The sequence below is a fragment of the Aricia agestis genome, chromosome 9 (genome assembly GCF_905147365.1).
Source record: "Aricia agestis chromosome 9, ilAriAges1.1, whole genome shotgun sequence".
Taxonomy (NCBI): domain Eukaryota; kingdom Metazoa; phylum Arthropoda; class Insecta; order Lepidoptera; family Lycaenidae; genus Aricia; species Aricia agestis.
In genome coordinates, this window is record NC_056414.1 from 18,025,940 (window position 1) to 18,052,065 (window position 26,126).

General features: G+C 35.5%; 1 protein-coding gene across 1 annotated transcript in view; it reads left to right on the forward strand.

Annotated features, from left to right (window-relative positions):
* Nucleotides 1-19,917, forward strand: part of LOC121730361 — a 40,094-nt gene extending 20,177 nt beyond the window's left edge. Inside the window, exons 2-9 of the mRNA XM_042119373.1 lie at nt 7,165-7,353; nt 8,237-8,366; nt 8,653-8,815; nt 14,975-15,062; nt 15,287-15,368; nt 15,451-15,602; nt 18,552-18,694; nt 19,208-19,917. Coding sequence (XP_041975307.1) covers nt 7,165-7,353; nt 8,237-8,366; nt 8,653-8,815; nt 14,975-15,062; nt 15,287-15,368; nt 15,451-15,602; nt 18,552-18,694; nt 19,208-19,352 — 1,092 coding nt within the window. The 3' untranslated portion in view covers nt 19,353-19,917. The remainder of the gene's footprint in view (nt 1-7,164; nt 7,354-8,236; nt 8,367-8,652; nt 8,816-14,974; nt 15,063-15,286; nt 15,369-15,450; nt 15,603-18,551; nt 18,695-19,207) is intronic.
* Nucleotides 19,918-26,126: the final 6,209 nt, after the last annotated feature.

A 26,126-nucleotide genomic window follows, 5' to 3' on the forward strand; every position in this document is an offset into this window, starting at 1 on the left:
AGCTGATACAGAATACAGATGAGTGATAGCTCGGGATCTCAAGGGCTATGACAAATAGACAGCAGGCGCTGAGAACCTTAAAGATAGACGAGTCTATTTGACCCCCTCTGATGCCTGTTTTAACCAAACGCCTCCTAAGACAAAATCCCTACCCTCCTTAAAGATTTTACAAAATGTTGAAAGAGACATCCTTAAAGATTTTACAAAATGTTGTCTTCTTCCTGTGTATTTTGTAGTTACTATTGTTAAACATAAGATTTTTCAAAAATGTGTTTTTTGATTCTTAAAATACATAAGCCTAAAAGACCATAATTAAAATTAAATATTATAATAAAATCAATCAAATTACTATTAAGCTCATAGCATCTAACTGATCTAAGTAGCAAATAACATTTTAATTCCGGCACTTTTTTACGTTACGAATACAAGGCTTTTATTCATATTCCCTCAGTCATATCTACACTTAGCTACGTCTATGGTGGGCAGATGCAGAACTTCTTTCTGTATCAAAACATATCGCGTTTTATTTCGAAAGCTTTTAGCGGCCGTCGTCTGTGGACTGTAATGGCTTTGACGTGGTGCGCGGCAGACATGTTTGGTTGTAAATCATACTAACATTTAATATTACTAGCTAAATGGCGAGCTTTGTGAGGGCTCGCGTCGTCACACCTTGACTGACTGATGATAGCACATCTACATACTCGTATAAATGAAAATTGCTATGTTTAATAGGCGTGATCATTTTTCCGTAAAGTGTACCACAAAATGTTCAGGTTGTGGGATAAATGCGACAGTGTGTCTGTCTGTTACTTCTTCACGCCCAAACCGCTGAACTGATTTTTCTGAAATTTGTCAGGACTAAAAACATAGGATTCTTTTTATCTCAGAAAAATGTACGGTTTCCGCGCGATAAACAAATTTTGGGGCAACGGAGTTGGTGTTATCTAGTATGAAATATATCCCGATACACGATACACAAGATTAATGTAAGTCCTTATTCATTAGGAAACGCTTATATGGTACATCCATTACATCTGTACCACATTTAAGCTTTCTGTGAAGGAAATTCAAAACTAAAAATTTTGGGTTTTTATTTGGGTTATTTTACTTTGATTCTGAACGAGCGATTTTAAAACCAAAATCATGTTCTTTGGGCCTCTTAAATGCACTGTACTTTAATCTATTTTTTCTGACTGTCAAACGATTATGGTTTCTACTAAAGTCCAGTCAGCGAATCGATTTTCGAGACACTTTCAAAATGTGTATGAAGTTGAGGTTGAGAGTTGATAAACCTGCAGGTTATTTAAGGTAGCGTAAGGTATAATAAACGTTAGTAACTTACATTTAATAAGCCCAGGACCGTCGCTACTCGTAACTCGCTGTAAAACCTTTTATCAAATAGTAAAATAGACTCTGTGGGTATTTTTCATAAATCGCATACATCAATACTGACAAGTTCAAAGCGGGGAGACGGGGTACAAATGATCGGATATAGTAATATAACCCCATCCTCCCCCGTCGCCACAGTGTAAATGCAAAACAGTAGATTTATATACCTAAAAAAATATTAAAAGACAAAAAAAACCCACTGAAATGTATTCAATGTCATTCGCACTACCAAGACGAATCTAATGAATAAATACAAATTATACAACATACACATAGAAAATATAACCTTACATCAGGGTAGTTGGATGTAAAGTTGGCTATTTTATACGGCGTAGGCGCGCTACGCGAGCGTAGAAGGCGCGTAGCAAAGTGTTTTCAACACTTTTTTCTCACTTTTCACCCCCGACAAAAACAAAGATTATTATGTCTACTATATCTGTGTTGTGGATTTGTAGTTTAAAAATAGATACATGAAATTTGATAAAATTTTCTTAGTTTCGAAGATGGCGATGGTTCTAGCGTTCTCAAAATAATTAAAAGTAACACATTATCAGCTACCAAAATCATTTAAAATCTTGTTTGTATGAATGTGTTATATATATATATATATATATATATATATATATATATATATATATATATATATATATGTATATATATATATATATATATATATACAGGGTGTAACAAAAACAAGTGATAATATTTTAGGGTGTGTACGTGTTCCTTGTAGAGATTTCACTGTGAAAGTAGCAGCGGTGAAAGACCAAAATTTTTTTTCACTTTTGTATGGGCAAGGGCCCGAGCGTCACGAGTTTCCCCATACAAAAGTGAAAAATTTGTTTGGTATTTCAGCGCTGCCACTTTCACAGACAACTCTCTACAGGGAACACATACACACCCTAAATTTTTATCACTTGTTTTTGTTACACCCTGTATATATATATATATATATAGTAAATTACTAGTAGATTGGACAGTACTAGGCCGCCACGCACATATTCCCACAAGTTCATACAATTACTATTATTTTAAAGATATAAATAATATAATAAAGATATTTTATACAGACATGACTCTGTAATTTGTTTTTGTTTCGGGAGCTCGAACATGATACGTTCGTTATATTGAACATAAACTACAATGAACAGGCGAACGAATATTTATTACCATGTAGACTTGTAATAAAATATAAGAAAAGCATATTATCCAATAAAGTTTCTTACACTATTTTCAATTTATAAGATGTTTTTGAAAGGAAATAATTCAAGAAACCCTCTTTTACATAATATGTTTTTCAACAGCCAATCAAAACCTCAATTCGTAATTTTACTATCTTCGCTCTACTAACTTACACTTTACACTCTATACGGTCTGCACACAAATTAGACAAAAATAGGAACAAAAAACCACAAATACATATCCTAGGAGATCATCATATAAAGGGTCTTAGCCATATGATACACAAATATAGACAAAATACGGGGAACAATAAATATTCGGTATTAGGGATTGTAAAACGAAATGCTACCTACTCGCAGTTGTTTAACATTAGCAATGAATCAGCAAGTTTGTTCACAAAGATTGACTATGTTGTTTTAGCTGCGCAGGTGAATGAAAGGAACTTAAATTCATTTATATCTATTATTACATACACACTTAATAAATTAGCTCAAACAAAATTAGATGTTCCTAATGTAAATATTGTTAATATTAGAAACTTTATATACCAAAATTCTTTCTTAAAAGAAATATGTCATAAAATAAATATAAGAATTTACAGTAACGATTATGAGACTACATATATATCAGGTTTTAAACAGAAAATTAATGAACATAAAAATAATTTTAACTTCAACAATAATAAAAATTTAACAACAAATATCATACAGAATAAAATAACACAATACTTTAAAATTATACCTAGGAATGTAAAAAATAATGAAAATTCTTTTTTATATCGAACAAAAACAAACTAACTTTATTCCATCAAAATATCGCTGGAATTTTAAATAAATTGGACATGTTACAAATAGCCTTAACAACAGTCTTGCACTCAAAAGTAGGGTCTGTGGATATAATATGTTTAAGCGAAACATTTTTGATAAAAAATTCAGAAAAAAATTTACAAATTCCTAACTACAAAATTGCCGCTTATTTTTCGAGGAAAAACAAAAAAAGGGGCGGTACTTGTATTCTGGTTAAAAATGGTCTAAAGTTTAAAAATCTACATTTATGTGAAGATTATGGTAAAGAACGTGTTTTTGAATGCTGCGGAATAGAATTAATTAGCTTCAATATAATAATAATTTGCATATACAGGGTTCCTAAAGAAGACATTAACATATTCTTAAATAGTCTTGACTCTCTGATAACAGATTTTAGTCATTTAAATAATAAGAATATAATTTTATGTGGAGACTGGAATATCGACTTAATGAAAGATTCAAATGAACATAAAGAATTGAGGTCCTTACTACTTAACCATAACTTACAGACTAATATAAATATACCTACAAGAGGCCGATCCAGCATTGACCTTATTGCTAGCAATTTAAAAACATATAAATCAGATGTTCACCACTTAGCCCTTTCAGACCATGAAACTGGTCAGACAATTACTTTTCCTGTAAATGAAAAAAAATAAAAAAATAATAAAGAATGACTACTATTTCACAAAACGAAGGGATTTTCATTCAGACAATATTAATAAATTTTTGAATGTAATGGCAACACTAACATTTAATGACGTACATAATCAGACAGATTGTGAAGAAAGTTTTAAAACTTTTTATGATAATTTCATTTTGTTTTATAATCTTTGCTTCCCCTGGATAAATATTAAAATAAAAAATCAGCCTATAAAAATGGGTTGGCTAACGAAAGGAATTAAAAGGTCGTGTGTAGTTAAACGGATGCTGTATTTAAAATATAGATATGAGGCAACAAATAAAAACTATTTATTACAGAAATATAAAAAATATACACAGATTTTAAAACATTGCATTAATACATCTAAAACTAGAAATAATAGCAAGTTTTTGAAAATGTCCAAAAACAAATGCAAAGCCACATGGACATTAATAAAAAATAATAGTGACGAAAAAAGCCCACGTAACAATATTGACACAATAGAAGTAGGTGATAAACTATACACAGAAATATCCGACATTGCTAAATTATTTAATGATTACTTTATTGACATAGCAAAAAATAATAATAATTCAATTGACGTAGACGATGACATTATTACATATGACAATATAATTGACAATGAAACAAATTCAATATACCTTTCTCCTCTTATTCCGAATGACATTTATAAAATTATCAATTCTCTTAATAATACTCAAGCTACTGGTTACGACCACGTTAATACTAAAATTATTAAACTATCTGCAAAATATATTTGCTACCCAATTTGTCATATAATAAATTTATCATTTGAGCAAGGACATTTTCCATCATCATTAAAAATATCTGTTGTTAGACCTCTTTATAAAAAAGGAGATACAAATAAATTAGCTAATTATAGGCCAGTTACACTAATACCAGTAATTTCTAAAATCTTTGAAAAAGCTATGCAATCAACAATAGTGCACTACTTCAATGCAAAAAATCTAGTTAGCAAACAGCAATTTGGCTTTATAAAAGGTAGTTCTACAACACTTGCATGTTTTTCATTAACAAAACAAATAACCGAAGCAATTGATAAGAAATTATCTGTGGCGGCAGTTTTTCTCGATATGAGTAAAGCTTTCGATTTTGTTGATCACAAACGTTTACTAAATAAATTAGCTAGATATGGTATTAGAGGAAATGCATATAAATGGATTAAATCTTACCTTAAAGACAGAAAGCAATGCACTGAAATAACTCGTATTGTGAAAAATAGAGAAATTACATATAGATCTGAATATAGTGTCAACACTTGTGGTATACCACAAGGTAGTATGCTAGGACCTGACTTGTTTAAAATGTATATAAATGAGTTACCTAATATTTTAAAACACGAGGGGGTTATGTTTGCAGACGATATAACTATAATAATTAAATGTTTAAAACAACTTTTAAATGAAGAAATCCTAGAGGAAGTTAAAAAAGTAATGAAATTTTTAAAGAATAATAATTTAGAGGTGAATCTAGAAAAAACCAAAATAATCAAATTTCATAAATCAAGTGATAATAGTGACCAAAAACTAGAAATCGAACTCAATCCGATCAAATGCGTATCTTCAGCTAAATTCTTAGGTTTTGTCGTAGACAAAAATTTAAATTGGAAAGAGCACATAGATCATGTATGCAATAAACTAAATAGGTTTGTATTTGCTCTTAGAAGGATTAAAAATATCGTCTCCAAAGATGCAGCTCTAACAGCATATCACGGCTATGTCTCATCGACATTAAGGTATGGGCTGGTATTGTGGGGTAATTCAGTCGAACTAAACAGAGCATTCATAATACAAAAAAAATGCATTAGAGCTATGACCGGAGCTGATAGACGTGCTCATTGCAGACCGCTATTCAAGAACTTGAAAATACTTCCTCTGGCGAGTTTATACATTCTCGAATCTTGTTTATTTATAAAAAAATATTATACACATTTTGAACAAGAAAAAAACACAGAAAATAATAGACATAAAAGAAGTTTTAAGAAAATTACAGTACCAACGCAACGTTTAGCAATCCATAGTAAAAATGCGTACTGCATGAGTATTAAAATATACAACAATATACCAGATAAATTCAAAAATGACGATATTACATTAAATAAATTTAAAAAAGAATTGTTCAACTGGCTCTTAGACAAATGCTACTATACGACCCAAGATTTCTTAAATGATATTATAGTCGAAAAGAAATTTAATTTTAATAGATTTTAATTATTAAATTGAGTAGTATATTATTTTTTTAAGAAGTCAAATTAATTAAACTATATTTTATGATATGAATGATTTGACATTTAAAATTTTTATTGTATTTTAACCACCTTTATTTCTTAAATGATATTATAGTCGAAAAGAAATTTAATTTTAATAGATTTTAATTATTAAATTGAGTAGTATATTATTTTTTTAAGAAGTCAAATTAATTAAACTATATTTTATGATATGAATGATTTGACATTTAAAATTTTTATTGTATTTTAACCACCTTTATTGTATCTTAACCAGTTTCTATGATTTTTTGCATCATATTTTTATTGTCATGATTATATCATAATAATTATTATTTAATTGATTGTAATTATTTTTAAGAAATTAAAATGAATTTAACTAATCTAAATATGAATTAATTGACATTTAATTTATTTAATTGTATAGTTAAATATATAGTTGTCATGACTTTCTTGACAAACTATATCTTCGACCATTATTTGACTGTTTTATATATATTTTTTTTATGATTTCAGGATGTTTTGACTGAGTATTCGTATTTACATTTATTTTTTTTCATAACTTTTTGAGGATTGTATTATAATTTATTTTAGATTCTATTTAAATATCTGTTTGTTATTAATTATAGTAATAAAGCATGATTTTTTATATTTAAAAATATTTCCACGCCCTAGAGGCAGAAATTGTGAACTATAATAATAATAAGAACATTGTAACCAATTTCATGGAAATAAAGACTTACTTACTTACTTACTTAAAAAACTAATCATAGTAGCCTCCGGCCAAACCTCACTGGGTCGAAAAACTAAGGCTGTGCTGTGGCACAGCCTCGTGAGTTCTGACGTCTTCCACTACATAAACTTCAATTTCCTTTCAGATCTACGCCGACGAGGACCAAGACAACGTGATAGAAGCGGGCAAGAAGGACGACGGGTCCATAGAGAAGCTGCGCGACCTCACCGTGCTGGAGGACGACAGCACCGCCGACGACGAGGACCTGTTCGACGACGACGATGACGAGGAGAGCGGGGACTGGTACATGGACTATGACAGGCGGCAACAGAAGGTATATATTGGAACGAAATTCGTTATCGCGTGTAAGTCGTGCGGTAGCGTGTGTTTTTCTCTCTGTCTCTCTCTCTCGCATTGAACAGTGTGGTGTAGCGACGATTTTTTTTGAGTGTATACATGTTTTTTGTACTTACATAAGAAACAATAAACTTCGTTGCATCCGGTGTCCCTTGACACCTCTCAAGTTTTTTTACTCTGTTTAGAAGGAAGTATTCCAGTGTAATATTGTACTATAGAATTGATTTTCTCGTAGTATGAAAATTCTAGATTTTATTTTATATGGCCCATAATGTTTTACTGATGTTCATCGGCGAGTAATTTTGCGGAGTCACTAGACTTTATGCCCCCGATCGTAAACCTCGAGTGTGATAGCTCGCTCTTTGTGTGGGCGAAACCATACAATTGAGTGTCAGCGAGAGCTACAGAACAGAACAGAAGACTACAGAATTTTAAAAGATCTCCCTGCAAATGTTACTATGTTGTAAATGGTATAATGTGAGTAAAATATTTTTTATATCATAAGTATTTTTCCCAAAACGAAGCTATTAGTTATACCGCGCCATGTATTTCTCGCTGATCTAAAGTCAACAAACTAGTAGAGAAACACATAGGCCGGTATAAATAGTACTTAAGATGCGACCCGGTCTCAAGACGCGGTTCGGCTCTGTGATTGGTCCAAATTTTGACAGCCAACCAATCACATAGCCTGACCGTGTCTTGAGACCGAGATGCATCTTGAGTACTGACTACTATACCGGCCATAGTGTTTCTCGGCTTCATATTACTTTAAGAGCGAGTCCCCAAACATTTCATCGTGTAGAGGACTGTAGGACAATTTAGCAGGTACCTAAGTGATGTAAATGTCATTGTATTCGCAGGCCGTAACCACGAACATGGTGCGCCTGAAGCCGGATGACTTCACGGACGCGGTGCTGCGGCGCGACTCCGTCTCCCACATCCGCGAGATCAAGCGCCTCCTCAACGAGAACCCAGAGATTGACAGCGTTCGTGAGTACCGCGTGTATCCTTACCCACTACTGTTAAACTTTTACAGTTTTAGTCCGCTTTGAGAGTGACTAGGTCAAATTCTCGGATCAGCAGGGCGACAAAGATATTCTCTTCATTTATGGAGCTTTCGATCATTGACAAATAATTGAAGGAATTTCAAGAAAACTGGGTGTAGGTACGAGAATAAAGTCCCTGAAGTTTTGCTCAACTTTCTCGTACCTACATGCGAGAGAAGAGAACGCAACCGCAGGAAAACCGTTTTTGTCAATAAGTTTCCGTATTTCAGTTTCAGCTCTTCCCTCGGAGAAGCCGACAGAATCTCCTCAGGCGGAGGCTGCCGCGGCGGAGCCGTCGCCTCCGTCAGCTCCGTCACACCGGCGCGATCGCCGCAGCTTCTTCCCCGACAGCGAGCTCGCCGCGCCCAACGTCGTCTCCAGGGTGGATGAACGGTATGACGTTATTTATATATTTAAAATAGTGCACCAGTCGAGGTATTTAAAGGTGCCGATTGGCAGCGGACGACCTGAAGCAACCGCAGACGACGTGTCGACGTGACATTACTGGTTTCTATGTATTTCTATGAAATACCCTCCGCAGCAGCGACACGAAGCTAGCGACACATTCATAGAAATACATAGAAACCAGTTACAGTAGTGTCGCGACGACACGTCGTCTGCGGTTGCTTCAGGTCGTCCGCTGCCAATCGGCACCTTTAAATACCGCTTTAAATACCGCTGCCGCTTCATGTAGGCTGTACAAGGCTTCCAACTTGTACCTTAACATGACAGTTGCAAAATATAATGATACATGACACAACATTAGCAAAAGTACATGTTAATCATAATTTTAAATGTTATATTTTTACGTGGGCTTTTACCTACCACACATTCCCACCACTATCGGCACGAATCGAGAGCGGTAACCATGAAAACCCTCTGATATGATCTCAGGAAGCCCGATGTACATGTTAAAGCTGTCTTGGGACTCGCAAGATGTTACTGGTAAGACGTTGTAAATTATAATAGTAGATGTATGTGGTAGACCCCCACAGTCACTTACCGTTTGGCGCAAAATAAGATTTTCACAGTTAATCAAACATTTAGATTTTATCTTAGATCTTTATTTTAGATCAAACGTTTAGATTTTAGATTAAACTGGATCATGGATCTGAGTAACGATGGATGGATCTGATGCCGATAGGCGATAGGCGTAGAGAACAGACTTTTTTTTCCCAATTTTGGCCTAATTTTGTCGGCACAAACTAGCTTTATCGACATATCGTATCTCGCGTAGCGTCGCGTTGTCTCTTTAGGGAATCGGTAGCCCAATTTCAACAACAGGTCGGTCAGCAATTACTGTGTCAATATTGTGATCAGTTGGTATAGTTAGCAATTACATAGATATCATCGATACTATTATAATATTATAAAATATGAGAAAGTGTGTCTGTCTGTCAGTTACCTCATTACGCCCAAACCGCTGAACCGATTTTGCTGAAGTGGTATGCAGATACTTTGAGTCCCGTGAAAGGACATAAGATACTTTTTATCCCGGAAAAATATACGGTTCCTAGGTGATAAACGGATTTTGGCGCAACTGAGTTGAGGGCGTCGCAGTTAATATGATTTAGCTGTGTATTACCTACTAATAATACTATGTATAGTGTATAGGTCAGTTATGATGGTTATTATGAAGGTGTAGACTGTAGGTATCGGGTATCTTGTTGCACTCGCGGAATGCGACCGCAGGATATCCAGTATCTACACCGTCTACACGATCTACACGAGTAGAGGTCACGCCGCTGATACACCGCCGAGTGTTTGATATTACTTCATTGCTTACTTACATCAGTTTGTTGTTTGAAGTAGATTTAAAGTGTTTACTGACTTTAAAATGAAGGATTCATAGAGGATCGTCATAATTGTATCTAGAACCTCGTACATAAATTGGCGAGATTTCAATTTCATGACTGTCGATACTAAAACATTATAATATAGCTTTTAATCTACCTTAGATATATTTTAGAATTAAAAAAAACCAGGTCGGAAATATATCAGAGTCTTGTAGGTGCACATTAACAACACCTATTATAGAAATAATTATGGACGAGAACAGCATGAAAATGAGTTGTTAGTTGTTACTTGTTACCCAGGTACTATGCTTATCTCATGGTAACCGTATATTTGCCGTCGATATCGTATCGATATACGGTATACCTGATAGGTCAGTGGTACTCAACTTTCTTTAAATACGGGCCACAAACACGTTTTGGTCTCGGCGTCGCGGGCCGCAACCAACATTTTTAAGGGTTGAAAAATCACGTTCTTCAAAAATTTGCGATTTAAAGTGGAAACATTTCCACGACTGGACTGTTTTGCTGAGGGGCATGAATTCCAAAATGGTTTAACGCGGGCTACTGATACATCCGACGGGCCGCAGATTGAGTATAGCGGCGATAGACGATACAGACGTAAGTGGGGGTGTGGTGACTGGTGAGGGGTGGGAGAGGGGGTCCGTCTCAAGTGCGAGAGCGCACACAATAGTGATATTTATCAATTGATGTGTATCATGTATGACTCATGTGCCCAATGAATTGAAAACTTGCCCTGTGCCCTGCAATAATCGTTAATCTGTAGCAGGTTTTCGCGATTTCTTATGCAACTTTGATGACAGATGATGTCCACGACTGCAAACTTTTGTTATTATCAATAATTATTATTATATATCGAGCGAACCATAATGTATTCCCTGAAATCAGGGTATTTCCATTTTATCCAAATCGCTGCTTAGACGCGAAGAAACAACAGACAAGCAGACTTTAGTTTTTATGAAATTAACTGACTTTCATGATCATCAGAGTGTCTACTATCAAAGTAGCAATAAGAGGTTTATTACAAACTATTAAGTTAAGTTAATCACCTCGGGTATGCTACACTCAGGAACTAAACCACTGAACATTTTTGTACAGAGTTGTATCGTGCGGTGCCGGGGGAGCCATTAGTCCTCGATGAACTCATCAAACTTCCAGCGCATACAGATTAGTTTGAAGACTAGCTTGGCTTCCTGGTCTTACTTGATTTTACACATAACAAGCTTGATGTTTAAAGCTTTTACATTGTAGTCTGCAGATCAGTGTTTCCCAACCTGTAGGTCGCGACCTCCTGGGGGTAGCTTCACTCTTCAGTAAGTCGCCAGAGGTGAAAATATTTTTTATACCAGGTGAATTCTGACATAAAAAACGCTAATATTACTGTATAGTTTCTCGCTTATGAGCAACTATACAACGTTGCGCAGACGTTTGATTTTGAATTGTCGATGCACATTGCACATACGAAAACAAACATAATGACAGGGAGATAAGTTAAAGTAAATAAGATTAAACGTTGTTTAGTTAGTCTATAAATATAAAAATTATCGGATGGACATTTTTTTAATAGTCGAGGTTTGCCCGAGTTTTCAAAACTTTATAGACTAGTTGTACGTTTCTCCATTTCTTATATTGTTCTATACTTACCAATAAAGTCGAAACTTCTTATACATTTAACTACATATTATTCTAGCCCACATGTGACATGACAAACTAATTAGATTTATTTAAAGTTACTAGGTACTTTAGTTTACCGCATAATTATGTAAAACAATGAGCTATCATCCTTCCTCTAATATCTTCATTATATTCCACGGAGCCTGCAGGCTGCAACTATAAACATTAAACTAAGTTTTAATTGCAATATAAACCGACTAGCTGTTGCCCGCGACTTCGTCCGCGTGGGCTTTAGTTTATAGTTGTTCTCGTACATCGATTGATCATTGAGTCGTTTACGCGCAAATCAGAAAAGTATATTTTGTGGGAACCGCAAATTTTTCGGGACAAAAACTATTCCTTGGTTCCAGATTCAAATTAGTATCTCCAATCTCCATGCCAAATTTCATCAAAATAGATTAAATAGTTTAGACGTGAATCATAAAAGTTTATTGTGCGGGAACCGTATATTTTCCGGGATAAAAAGTATCCCTTGTCCTTTCTCGAGACAGAAAGTATTGCCATATCAAATTTCGTCAAAATAGATGAAGTAGTTTAGGTGATAATCATAAAAGTTTATTGTGTGGGAACCGCACATTTTCCGGGAAAAAATTAGTATTCCTTGTCCTTTCCCGAGACTCAAAGTATATCCATACCGTATAGTTTACGCGCAAATCATAAAAGTATATTGTGCAGTAACCGTACATTTTTCCATGACAAAATGTATCCTATGTTCTTTTTCGAGGCTCAAAGTATCCTTATACCAAACTTCAGCAAAATGGGCCGTTTACGCGTGATGTCGTGACCACGCGAAATATAACGTTCCGCGCAGCTTCGCCCGCGTAAATTTGATATTTCACAAACAAATTAGTCCACAAAAAATAGCCTGTGATCCTTCACGTGGTCTATTTCTTATCTGTGCCAAATAAGAGAAAAATTGCTCCAGTAGTTCGTGAGATAAGCCCTGTCAAATAATTTCTCCCGTTTAAATTTAGTTTGTTATTATTTTTAGCAATATTCCGCGAAAACTCCCGTTTATTCCACACTTTCCTCTATTTCTTCGCTCCTATTAGTATTAGCGTGATAAAATATAGCCTATAGCCTTCCTCGATAAATAGGCTATCTAACGCTGAAAGAATTTTTCAACTCGGACCAGTAGTTCCTGAGATTAGCGCGTTCAAACAAACAAACAAACAAACTCTTCCCAATTAAAATACTAGACGTTCCGCGCGGCTTCGCCCGCGTAAATCAGATATTTCACAGACAAATTAGTCCACAAAAACAGCCTATGATCCTTCACGTGGTCTACTTCATATCTGACCCAAATAACAGTTAAATAAAATACCCAAATAACAAAAATTGCTTTAGTAGTTCGTGAGATAAGCCGTTTCAAATAATTTCCCCCGTGTTTTCCACATTTTCCTCTATTTCTTCGCTCCTATTAGTCTTAGTGTGATAAAATATAGCCTATAGCCTTCCTCGATAAATGGGCTATCTAACACAGAAATAATTTTTCAAATCGGATCAGTAGTTCCTGAGATTAGCGCGTTCAAATAAGTCCTTTCAAATAATTTCCCCCCGTTTTTTCCACATTTTCCTCTATTTCTTCGCCCCTATTAGTCTTTTCCATGTTTTCCTCTACTTCTTCGCTCTAATTAGTCTTAGCGTGATAAAATATAGCCTATAGCATTTCTCGATAAATGGGCTATCTAACACTGAAATAATTTTTCAAATCGGATCAGTAGTTCCTGAGATTAGCGGGTTTAAATAAGTCCTTTCAAATAATTTCCCTCCGTTTTTTCCACATTTTCCTATTTCTTCGATCCTATTAATCTTAGCGTGATAAAATATAGCCTATAACCTTTCTCGATCAATGGATAGTCCATTGATGATGACTAACACTGAAAGAATTTTTCAAATCGGACCAGAAGTTCCTGAGATAAGCGCGTTCAAACAAACAAACTAACAAACTCTTCCGCTTTATAATATTAGTATAGACTAGCTGTTGCCCGCGACTTCATCCGCGTTAACATAGTATAATAACAAAGATGGATAGTTTTCTCCTTTTTGTTTTTGTGGTTCCTTATACAAAGGGTAGAAACGGACCCTATTTAAGCAAACGTCAAACGCAAACGTCAATAAACTTTCATGTTTCTAACTCAAGAAATGATGGACTTTCATTGAAACTTTCTACCCCAATTTCACCCCCTTGGGGGTAGAATTACCAGAAACACTTAAATACGTATCCATTCATTTTTAATCAGAAGCACAAAATAACGTTTCAGGTTTCTAACTCAAGAAATGACGGACTTTCATTCAAACTTTCAACTCCAATTTCACCTCCTTGGGGGTAGAATTTCTAAAAACGCTTAAATACCTATCCATTCATTTTTAATCAGCAGTCCAAAATTAAACTTTCATGTTTCTAACTTAAGAAATGACGGACTTTCATTTAAACTTTCAACCCCTATTTCACCCCCTTGGGGGTAGAATTTTCAGAAACGCTAAAACATGTATCCAATCATTTTTAATCAGTAACCCAAACATTAAATTTCATGTTTCTAACTCAAGAAATAACGGAGTTTCATTCAAACTTTCAACCCCAATTTCACCCCCTTGGGGGTAGAATTTCTAAAAACGCTTAAATACTTATCCATTCATTTTTAATCAGTAACCCAAAAATAAAGTTTCATGTTTCTAACTCAAGAAATGACGGACTTTTATTAAAACTTTCAACCCTTATTTCACCCCCTTCGGCGTAAAATTTTCAAAATTCCTTCGTTAGTGGGTGTCTACTTAATAAAACAACCCTACTCACCAAATTTCGTGGCTGTAACTTTTACAGTTTTTGCTCAGCGATGATGAATCAGTCAGTCAGTCAGTCAGGACATGTAATTTTGTAAGTATAGATTAGTATAGATAATAGCTCTGCATAGAAGATTACGAAGTCCCATAATATGATATTATGATCGTAATTCGTAGATTACTCCACTCTCTCTGCTTTTATTATACCTTCACATTTTTTTATTGTATCGTCACATGCTACATGCTACAGTAAATTAACATTACATCATTTTGGTTTCAGACGCAAGAGCAAGAAGTTTGTGTCGAGCAGAGACGCCGCCCTCAGAGTTCCCACCATCTCCAGAACAGCGAGGAACAGTGATGATGAGGTAATAACAAATAATACAACTCACTTCTGGAACTCTCATTTATCGTTAACATATATTTTATATACAATATACATATTATATAAAATATGTATTTAAAAAAATAGTAAAATAGGTCTCCAATTTAAACCCATTCTCCTATCAACCTTGATTAAGGTATTCAGCTACTATAAACCTATAGCGAAAATAAAGGCTATTTTAGAGAATTTACTATCTATTTTCCTCAGGACGGGAGAAGGCCCTTCGTCGCCGCACACTTCCACGGCAACACGTCCCATCTCAACATGGAGGTCCACGAACATTACAAAGGTAGTCACGATTGTAATAATTTACGACCCGTTTGATCGTTTACCCATTATTTTATTTAAAAAAATGTTATTGCTCGTTACAGGCAACGGTCTGATCCGCGTGGCGCACGACGCGGCGCACGACGTGTGGTGGCCGGCGGCGTGGACGCTGGCGTCGCCGCACGCGCGCCCCACCCTCGCACGCAACGGCCACGTGCACGTTCACCACACGGGCGTCTACCTCGTCTATGTCCAGGTACGGTGTGCTCCAGGGTAAACTAGATAGCTTATGATCGCCATTTTCATTTGATATATAAATAGTGCCAAAGGGAAAGTTTAGATCGCCATGTGACATAGAGCCTACAGGAGTATGAACGCTTATATGACTGCACTAAGTAGACGTTGTGTCATGGGGAGTGGTCTGAGGAATTGTTCGGAATCATACCACCTGCAACTTTTCGCCATCGTCCCACGCGAAAAACATACCATCCTCATCACCTTGATGAGTGGCAGTATATATACTAGTAATCTGTGGTGGCAGTCTTCCACAGACCACAGTGCGTTTTTCGCGTAACTTTCTGCCGCGCACTGTAAAACTCTGGAACGAACTGTCACCAGCAGTATTTCCGGACCTATACGACCTGCAAACCTTCAAGAAAAGAGCGTATTCCCTCTTAATAGGCCGGCAACGCCCTTGCAGCTCTTCTGATGTTGCGAGTGTCCATGGGCGACGGTAGTTACTTACTATCAGGTGACCCGTTTGCTCGTTTGCCCCCTTATTTAATAAAAAAAAAACGTGCACTCTACGTGCAGGTAGGAGTGCTCAGACTTTGGACCGCCTTTTGTCCAAATGTCAAATGACATACAAGAGTGTCACGTATTCTACTGCTAAGCACGACAGTGCCCCAGGGACCTAAGTTAAGACCACACTCTGCTGCTAGTTACTTCAGTGCCCATAGGGATTAAAGTTTGGCCTGCTATGTGACATTTCATACAGTAGTATCCATAGGCACAAACACACCTATGTGTACCCCAAGGAATCGGCAAAACTTTTTGAATACACGGCTTAATATGTTAATCGTATTGAAACTTTTTTATGGATGCTAGATATTTTTAAATTGGAACAGCGCTGATACCATGCTAGAATGCAGCGATCGCAGCAGTAATGCATGAATTTTATTGCTCTTGGTGTTACAGGTCTCTGAAACATTTTTTAAATTGTCAAATGATCCAAATTAGAGCCCATGCATCACAAGCGCTGAATAAAATTAATGAGTTACGGCATGCGTTACTGCAATGACGAATCATTGAATTATGACTGTCGAGATGCTCGGTAGCTGGAATCGCCCTAGCGTCCAAACTTAGGAAAACTTTTGTGTTTTTGCTATTCTTCAAATCATCAACCAATACTTACACCGATTACGTGACTAAAATTGTCTAACATCTAAATTCTGGTCTTAATTTTATCTGTCTAGAGTCTAGACGTGCCTGCTAAACTCTATTAATATTACGTTTTATAGGTTTCCAATGAGTCAGTGACAAAGATAAGATACGAAATTGGTACTAACTTTGAATCCTAAAGCAAATAATAATTATCATGTGATCATGATAACCGATATAAATCGGTCTTAACTTATAGAGTTCCCCCTAAAAGAGATTTTAGTACGTACAATAATAAGGTAACTCTAGTCACAATCAGTAGATCCTCAAGGGTCGCAGTGACATCAGGGCTACTTTACCTGCCTTTAGCACAAAAAAATGGTAACTCTAGAGAGCTACCTTGTACGTCCTTTGAATCTACTTTACATCGTGTGAACGTATTAAGTATAAGTATTTACGACCATGTTTCTCGAACTATAAATTATAAAAGTCACAATGTATACGCGAAGGACAATATTACAGAGAAATAAGACCTCCGACATTTTTAATTACAGCGGAATCTCATTATTGTATCCCGAAGGAAGGGTTTTTCGATTTGCCAATATTGCCTAATTAAATTTTCTCGTTATTAATCCTTTTATCTTTTTATATGGTATATAATTTTCTTATTCTGATCGTAATATCTCGACGACGACCTCTGTGGCTCAGTGGTGAGCGCGTTGGTAGCTCAAGCCGGGGGTCGCGGGTTCGAATCTCGCCGACGGAACAAAAAGTTTTCAAAGTTCCTGGGTCATGGATGTGTATTAAATATGTTTTTTTTTTAATGTGATAAGGGGGCAAACGAGCAAACGGGTCACCTGATGGAAAGCAACTTCCGTCGCCCATGGACACTCGCAGCATCAGAAGAGCTGCAGGTGCGTTGCGGGCCTTTTAAGAGGGAATAGGGTAGTAGGGGAGGGTAGGGATGGGAAGGGAATAGGGGAGGGTAGGGAAGGGAATAGGGTAGGGAATTGGGCCTCCGGCTCAAACTCACTCACTCGGCGAAACACAGCGCAAGCGCTGTTTCACGCCTGTTTTCTGTGAGAACGTGGTATTTCTCCGGTTGAGCCGGCCCATTCGTGCCGAAGCATGGCTCTCCCACGTCTAAATATTATATGTGTATCAATGTATCATATAATAAAAATCTTAAATATATGTATAGTATAAAAGTATAAAATATATTTCCGTTGTCTGGTACCTGTAACACAAGTCCTTCAGGTACTTACCACGGGGCCAGACTGACGTGGTGTGAAGCGTCCATAGATATTATTATTATATTATTATTATTAATATGAATTACATAATTTCTCATAATCATAGAGTATATATATATACCCTACTTACCCTAAAAGCTCGAATAAATATATGTTTATTCGAGCTTTTGCTGTGACACGTATGATTTTACATCTTTAGGACAAAAGCAAAGCTTTGTAACTGGTTAACAGCTTAAAATACCGAATTTTACTATAAATTCTCTTCTTTATTCCGATGAGTTCAATACATATTATACAGGGTGTAACAAAAATAAGTGATTATACTTTAGGGTGTGTACGTGTTCCTTGTAGAGAGTTCACTGTGAAAGTAGCAGCGTTGAAAGACCAAATTTTTTTTCACTTTTGTATGGGGAAACTCGTGACGCTCGGGCCCTTGCCCATACAAAAGTAAAAAAAAATCTCGTCTTTCAGTGCTGCTACTTTCACAGTGAAATCTCTACAAGAAACACTTAGTATTTTCACTTATTTTTGTTACACACTGTATAGGTCTAAACCACCCCGTAAATCCGCAGATCTACTACCTGGACAACCACGACGTGATCTCGTGGGTGCTGCACCGGACGAGCCCCGTGACCCAGGGTCGGGAGACGCTGCTGCAGTGCGCGCTGTCAGCACCCTCGCCGCTGCGACAGGACCGACCCAACTCCTGCTTCAGGTCAGTGTGGAAATGGAGTCGAAAACTAGATATATAACCAGTCGTCTGTGGCATTAACAGAGATGGGCCAGGAAACTCGCGTACAATCTCTTTAAAAAAATTCGCAAGTACGTCTAATATCTATAGGCACTGACAATATGAGAGGTTACAAGAGCTTTCCTTATCCAAAAAGATCTTAAGGACTGGCACTAGTTTTTACAAAAAGTGTTCGTCTTTCTATTAAAAGATGGATATAAATTATTGGTCGGATCTTAACGATATAACGACTAATAATATAATATAAGCCACCTTTGTGGTCATGCTCAGTTAGTTTTTTATTAGGCATTTTTAACACACCCATAACATTCAATCAATCGATCTCCCTTTTAGACAGCTTTAGAATGACCCTCGAGCTCCCTGAGATCATGTCAAAGGGTTTTCGTGGTTGGATACCGCTGTCGATCCTAGCGACACAGGAGATAGGAATGAGTGGTGCCCCAAGCCCGATAAAAAAAAACAATCTCCCTATTACAGTGCATCAGCCCTGTTCCTGCGCGCGGGCGACCGGCTGGCGGTGCGCAACACGGGCGGCGAGAGACACTCCATCATGCAGCCGGAGAAGAGCTTCATCGGCCTCATCAAGCTCGCCGACGCCGACGAACCTGATGATGAAATGTAGATGCTGATCGATGGAACGCTTTTGAAAATTAAACTCAAAGCTGGCCCCTAGACGAGCAATTTCATTGCGCAATAACCGCGTCAAGGGTTGATATTGAACATCGTGCGCCTTCAATATAATTTTGTCAAATAAACTGTTCAATAAAATTGAAGCGTGACATTGCACAGATCCAGCCGGCTTAAAAATTCAGGTACCGCTTTATCGTCACGTAAATTGGTTTAATTTTTTTGTATTATTTATTTATAGGTCAGACCTCTTTGGAGTAGTTAGGTTCAACTTTTAGTGTCAAATGTAACTCTTTGTGAGATGTTTGTCGGTGGCGAAAGTTTTCGCACATGATGATCGCACAACTACCTATATAATATAATAGATCTGAAACTGGATGAATATGGTGGCTTAGCTCGATGGGGCTACTAAATTGATTCAATCAAAGTTATAATATTATGTCCTATCAGTTATCACAAGTCCATCGTTATTCTAATTTTCAAAAGCGTTATAACTCCAGCGGGTTAAAGATTTATTGTTACTTAATTTAAAACTTGTGAATAGAAGCAGTATAATATTATGTTTAAGTTTATGTGTAACATATTGAGGGAGTAATAATAATCATAATTTTAGTCCCACAAGTGCCATTACCGATAATACGAAGTTCGGGTGAATCAGGTCTAGATAAGTTTAGTACTTGTTAGTTGTTATCTACTGCTAGAAATATTTCTACAAACTAGAGATCGCCTAATGGTCGAAATTCGACCTTACTTGCAACGACATTACGACTACTACCTATATTTTGTAAAAAATATTGACTTCATCCACTGAGGTAGTAAGTACTACGTACTAGAGCAGCTATTGCGAACAAAAAACATGTCGCACTTGAGGCATGAGCGGGGTGGGAGGCGGTGACTGCTATAGATCAGTACCGCAGAAGTGACACAGTTTTGTGCCTACACTCGAATGAATGCAGAATCTATTTGAGTAAGTAGATAAAATAAAAATTCACTTTTTTATAAAATGTATAATTAATATGGATCCATAGTCCACTATAGCTAATTACCTTATTTAAATTACTTAAATATTTTCAAATATGTACCATAATAAAATTATTATAATGTACGCATGTATAATGTACGTAATATTTTAAATACATATTACCAAAATACAAACTCGTCTACGTGAGTAAGTACTTCATTCATCGTCGTCTTATCATAGATCTGTATTCTGCCTACATTACACTCTGAATCTACTACTCTATGACAATGCAAAGTGGCGCGCGTCTTCGCCTAGTAATTGAATGTTCGTATTTTAATTTAAAATAATTAAATAAGAATGCTAATACCGATGAAATGTTATTCCGTTGCATTTGGAAGTGTTACTGGAATCATTTTTGCAGTATCTTAACCCACAACTAGGCATTTTTGCGACTTTTTTTGGTTTCGTTTTTGATTGTGGTACGTCTGGCGCGCAGAAGAGCTCACGGGCGACTAAGTGCACTGCTGCTATATAGATTATGTTGAATATGACCAAGCATTGCGTTGCGTTGTCGAGTCTAGTACGTAGTACATAACTACATACTATGTCAGTGACTTCATCATAGTTTTTTTCAATTCTTGTCTCTGGGACTCAGCTTAGTATCTAAAATTAAATAAAAAAAAACAATCCATTTTCAATTTGTCAACTTGTTGTCAACTGCAGACAACCATAAATAAAAGAGTATAGGCTTGTCACTCAAAAATCTGTCATTTTTCCTAGTAGTAGTGTCGTAGTGTGTGTAATGTTCTATTTGTTAAAAATATATATGATAAAAGCATAATTTTAAAATAATATTAGCTCGATGCACTCCTTCACCATATAAACTATAACTGTGCGAAATTTCATGCACTTACGTTTCCCCATTTTTCGTAAAAAGGGTTACAAAGTTTTTCTCTCACGTATTAATATATATTTTATACTTAGATATAGGTACATCTACTACACACCTTTCTACATAAAACAAACTTTCTACATAAAGACTGTGTTGCAATTTTAGCTGCGATGGTTTTATAATGGGGTTGCTGAGGATTCCTCTTCCGCTTCCTCATAATGAGGAAGTTCCGCAATATTTTGGGTTCCTCAACCGTTTCCACATCCTCATAAATAAAAATAAAAAAATCCTCTTCCGCTATCGCTTCCTCAAAATTTTAGAGGAATTTATGAGGAATTTCACTGCGCATGCACGTCGCGTGTCCAATCATGGCAACGCACACGCCAGAGCGCGAAAATAGTATCATTCACTCATCTTTTTAGGGTTCCGTACCGAAAGGGTAAAAACGGGACCCTATTACTGAGACTTCGATGTCTGTCCGTCTATCTGTCTGTCTCCAGGCTGTATCTCAAGAAAGGCTATAGCTAGCCTTCTGAAATTTTCACAGATTGTGTATTGTTGTTGTTGTTATAACAACAAATACTAAAAACAAAATTAAATTAATCTATAACGGTACGGAACACTTCGTGCACGAGTCCGACTCGCACTTGGCCGTTTATTTTTGTGTGCGTGTGTTGTGTATATTACTGAGCAGCAGCAGTAAGAAGAAGTCCTTACTGCTGGACCGATTTTGATGATTCTTTATTGTGTGTGTTTTGAGAATGGTTTAAATTCAGAGTTTGGTCCACTGGAAAATGCCTTTTTAATTATTTTTTTGTGTAATGTAATGTACCTATTTATGAATAGACTGGAGAAATGCTTTTGGCTTGGGTCCGCTAGTATTTACAATTTTCTATCATCCCATTCCTCATCCGCTTCCTCATCCGCATCCTCTTCCTCAAAAAATATCCTCTTCCTCATCCGCATCCTCTAAATTTGCGCGTGACAATTCCTCTTCCTCCTCCTCTTCCTCATAATCACTTCCTCAACAACCCTATTTTATAACCATCTTCAGAATTTCCTGCAGTCTTAGGACTTTTTAATGACATCCATGAACAAAAGTTGTTTAAATGACTAAATTGAATCCAAAATGATGTAAGTAAGTAACATAATATAACCTCCTCCTTTTTGGAAGTCGATTAAAAATCAATTCAAATTTTCTAGATTTATTGTAGCACATGTAAGTAGTAAGTTTTTGTTATTTTGAATATACAATTATTTTTTAAACAGAACGATATAAGTTTACAACATAAATATGCTAATTAAATCGGGGAATTCTGGCACAGAGCCCGTTAGTCGCCGTAAATATTTCACGAAAACATTATTAACGATACGTCGTGTAGGTATATTTAGATATTGCTTAAGATCTAACAGAAGTAATTAGATCTGTCTAACCATTGATATTTAAATTATATTGTAATTGAATTAAATATGTATTTAATTCATTATTTTAGTGATAGCTTAGATTAATGATAGGTGGTGTCCGCACGTAGCGCGCAGATACCAATCATTAATCGAGTGATAGCTTTGTTCTGGCTTGTGATGCAATTACTTTGTAAGTTTGTAACTTATTCATAGACGTAATTTTAGTGTTTGTAAAACAATAATATTAATATTGAGACTTCATTATACTAATGCCTGTTAATTTTAATCATTTGCGTGTTACAACTTTAACAGGCGCGGGCGTTGGAGATATTTATACTTTATTTTGTGTACATTTCTTTGTACAATATTAAAATATGTTTATGTTATCAAATTGATGACAGAAAGTAAACGTAAAACAACCAAAGGCACCCTCAAAGTTCAACAGGATCTATAGGTAGTTAAATGCTATCAAAACAACTTTTTATAGTTTTTTTTTACTAATTTTGTACCCATTTTACACCTCGTAGCCTCTAGCTGTCCGCTTACGTTGTTCGTTTCTATATTTAGGTGTTAATCTTAGATGAATGATTGGTCTCGCGCTCGCGCTACCGTAGATACCGTCGGAGTACTTGAAAAATGCGGCAACAAATCATACGCCTGATAAGGCGTAAGCGCGCCAGTCGCGCCGCAAGCTTCGGGTGAGGTAGATGTGTCGATAATTTTCGAAATTTTAAGTTACGTCCGTAGCAAAATGCCAGTTTGCGTAGTGAAACTATGCAATAATAACACTACAAGAAACAAAAAAGGTCAAACAAGGAACAAAAAGTTTTCAAAGTTCCTGGATCATGAATGTGTATTAATAAAAATGAATTATGAGTATCATATTATAATAAAAATCTTAAATACAGTTTATATTTTATGTAAGTACACAATACAGTAACAAATGAGAAAACAAATTTAACATTTGCTTTTTTTATGACTCATTCTTAACTTTCGTTAAACTATCTGGCACGTATCTGGCAACCCGATTATCTACGCACACAACAATATTTGTGTATTGTTTTACACACACTACAATATTGAGGTGCCGCATTCGGGAATCTGTGTTTTCTATACAGCGCGGTATCTAGTCGAGCGCGCGCGCGAGACTAATCATTTATCTAAGGTGTTTATGTTATATTTTACAAATATTTTGTCGATATTAATGCTTAACGTGTTACGATTAAACTTTTTAAAATATTTAATTTTTTTTATTTGCACCTTTTTGCCTTTAAGGCACAATGATAGTTAAAATATGAAAATTTATTCATTTAGCATCACTTAAGCTAAACAGATTACCTACATTATATTTCCAATTACTTTTCATGTGGAATTGTTGGCCTCTTCGGTCTAATGCCGGCGATCGGCCGCGTGGAGGAATTGAGCGAAAACCATATTAAAGCCAATTTCATTATGAAATATAATGGGATTGTTGGAAGCTTATTTTGATTAAGAAGTAAGTAAGTATATTATATTTATTTCTTTTATAATTAACTAGCGACCCGCCCCGGCGTCGCATGGGTATAAAATATCCTTCACGTGGTCTACTTCTTATCTGTGCCAAATAACATAAAAATTGCTCCAGTAGTTCGCGAGATAAGCCCTTTCAAATAATTTCCCCCGTTTTTTCCACATTCTCCTATTAGTCTTAGTAGTTCCTGAGTGAGTTCCTACAATGTCCATATGTTTTCTTTTTTTTCATAATTTAATTATTAAATAAGATATGAACGTTCAAAAACCTAAAAAAATGGCCAGATTTTCCGCTGTGTTCAAACATCCAGAAAACAGATTTGGGTAGATTATACAAAAAAAAAATAAAACATAGGAACACAGCTCAGGGCCTCTATCATTAACTTTGTCACTTCCATGCAGTTTCCTTGCAATTCACTTATCAGTTGAAAAGTGAATGGTTCTGTTTCGGTATCATTACCGCTTTTACTTCTGAATGGTTTTAACCTGTAATATTTGTCTCTGAACTGGATTAAGAAATGTCAAACACGAACGTCAAATTTGACAAACGGAATTGTTTTTTTTTTAGGAATTGAAATGGCTTAGCCATAATGACTAACGGAAAAATTGTAAATCAAGATGAAAATATAGTTTAAAAAAAGATTGATATTTTTTATTATAAAATATACTATTTTCTAATATATAACGTGGTCAATGTAGGAATAGTTACTTTTGCACTGATTTATTGTATTTAAAGGTAATTATTATAAATGTGTAAATGGTTTTATTTATATTTTTTGGTATTTTATAAGCCCTTTATGAAAACACTGAGAAAATAACACTCCTTCATGTTTATATTATCACAAGCATGGCGATCTAGAGGAGAAAGAATTCTCTGACATTGGCAACTAACTGAGTCGGCAATTAAAAAAAAGAAGAAGAAGGAGACAAAAAAAAAGATAATTAGATATTGTTATTAAGTTTATAGAGATTATGTTAAGAAATTGATAAGTTTATTATATCCTATACCTATTTGATACCTACGCTAAATAATCTACCATGAAAAAGTCTTAGAAATGCATCAAACTTGTGGATTACAATTACATGCATTACAACAGAGTTGATGTCATGAGTTGAACATAGTTTGTTGAACTTGAACTCATTCTTGAACACCTACGTTTTTTTGAGCTTTCAAATAGGTATTATTGTAACATAAACAGGCAATTTATAAGTTTAATAATCCCCTTTTCGTGCCTTGTAAGGCATTTTACATTATTAGTACTGTGTACGCTGAACCAAATATTTTTCAGGATAAAGGATGATTGCTAACACTGAGATACTATACTTGTACTACATTTTATAATAAAGAATTGCAAGTGTAATGATGACGAAGTCCTAGGAAGATAATATATATTCACTCAAAAGCTTAAATTAAAAGAAATTTAATAAATACTCGTTTTTAAATGTTTTTTCATTTATTTTCTCACTTAAATATACCTACCTTAGATACATATTCATACACAGCTTTCATCAATAGGTACTATATTTGTCTTACACCTTATTATCAACCTATATCAGATAAGCAAGTGTTAAATCTCTTTTATATTATACTTATAAAAATATTTATACAGTGGAAATCTTAAACAAGGTCTTGTCACTTAAAATCAAAGAAGATGAATCAAATATCCCTTGTGTAAATATTAATTTATTATTATTAAAGGAGTTCAAATACAAACTTTTGATGAAAGATAAAAACAATATTATAATTTCAGACTTTTATTTGGCAAACCAATAACAATTAGAAACTGCATTGCAAGTTGCAACTATGGTAAATTGCCTGGGATATCTCAGACAGAGAGCGGTCAAGGGTTTTGTGTTCTTTGTGTTGTATTATGTTGTAGAATGCCTCCCGTGTGAGTATCTCTATATACTCACACAGGAGGAGTTCTGAATGTGTCAGAATTGCTCCTCAGTCACACACTGACTGCTCCAACGCAAATGCTTCATCGCGTGACCACTCTGTC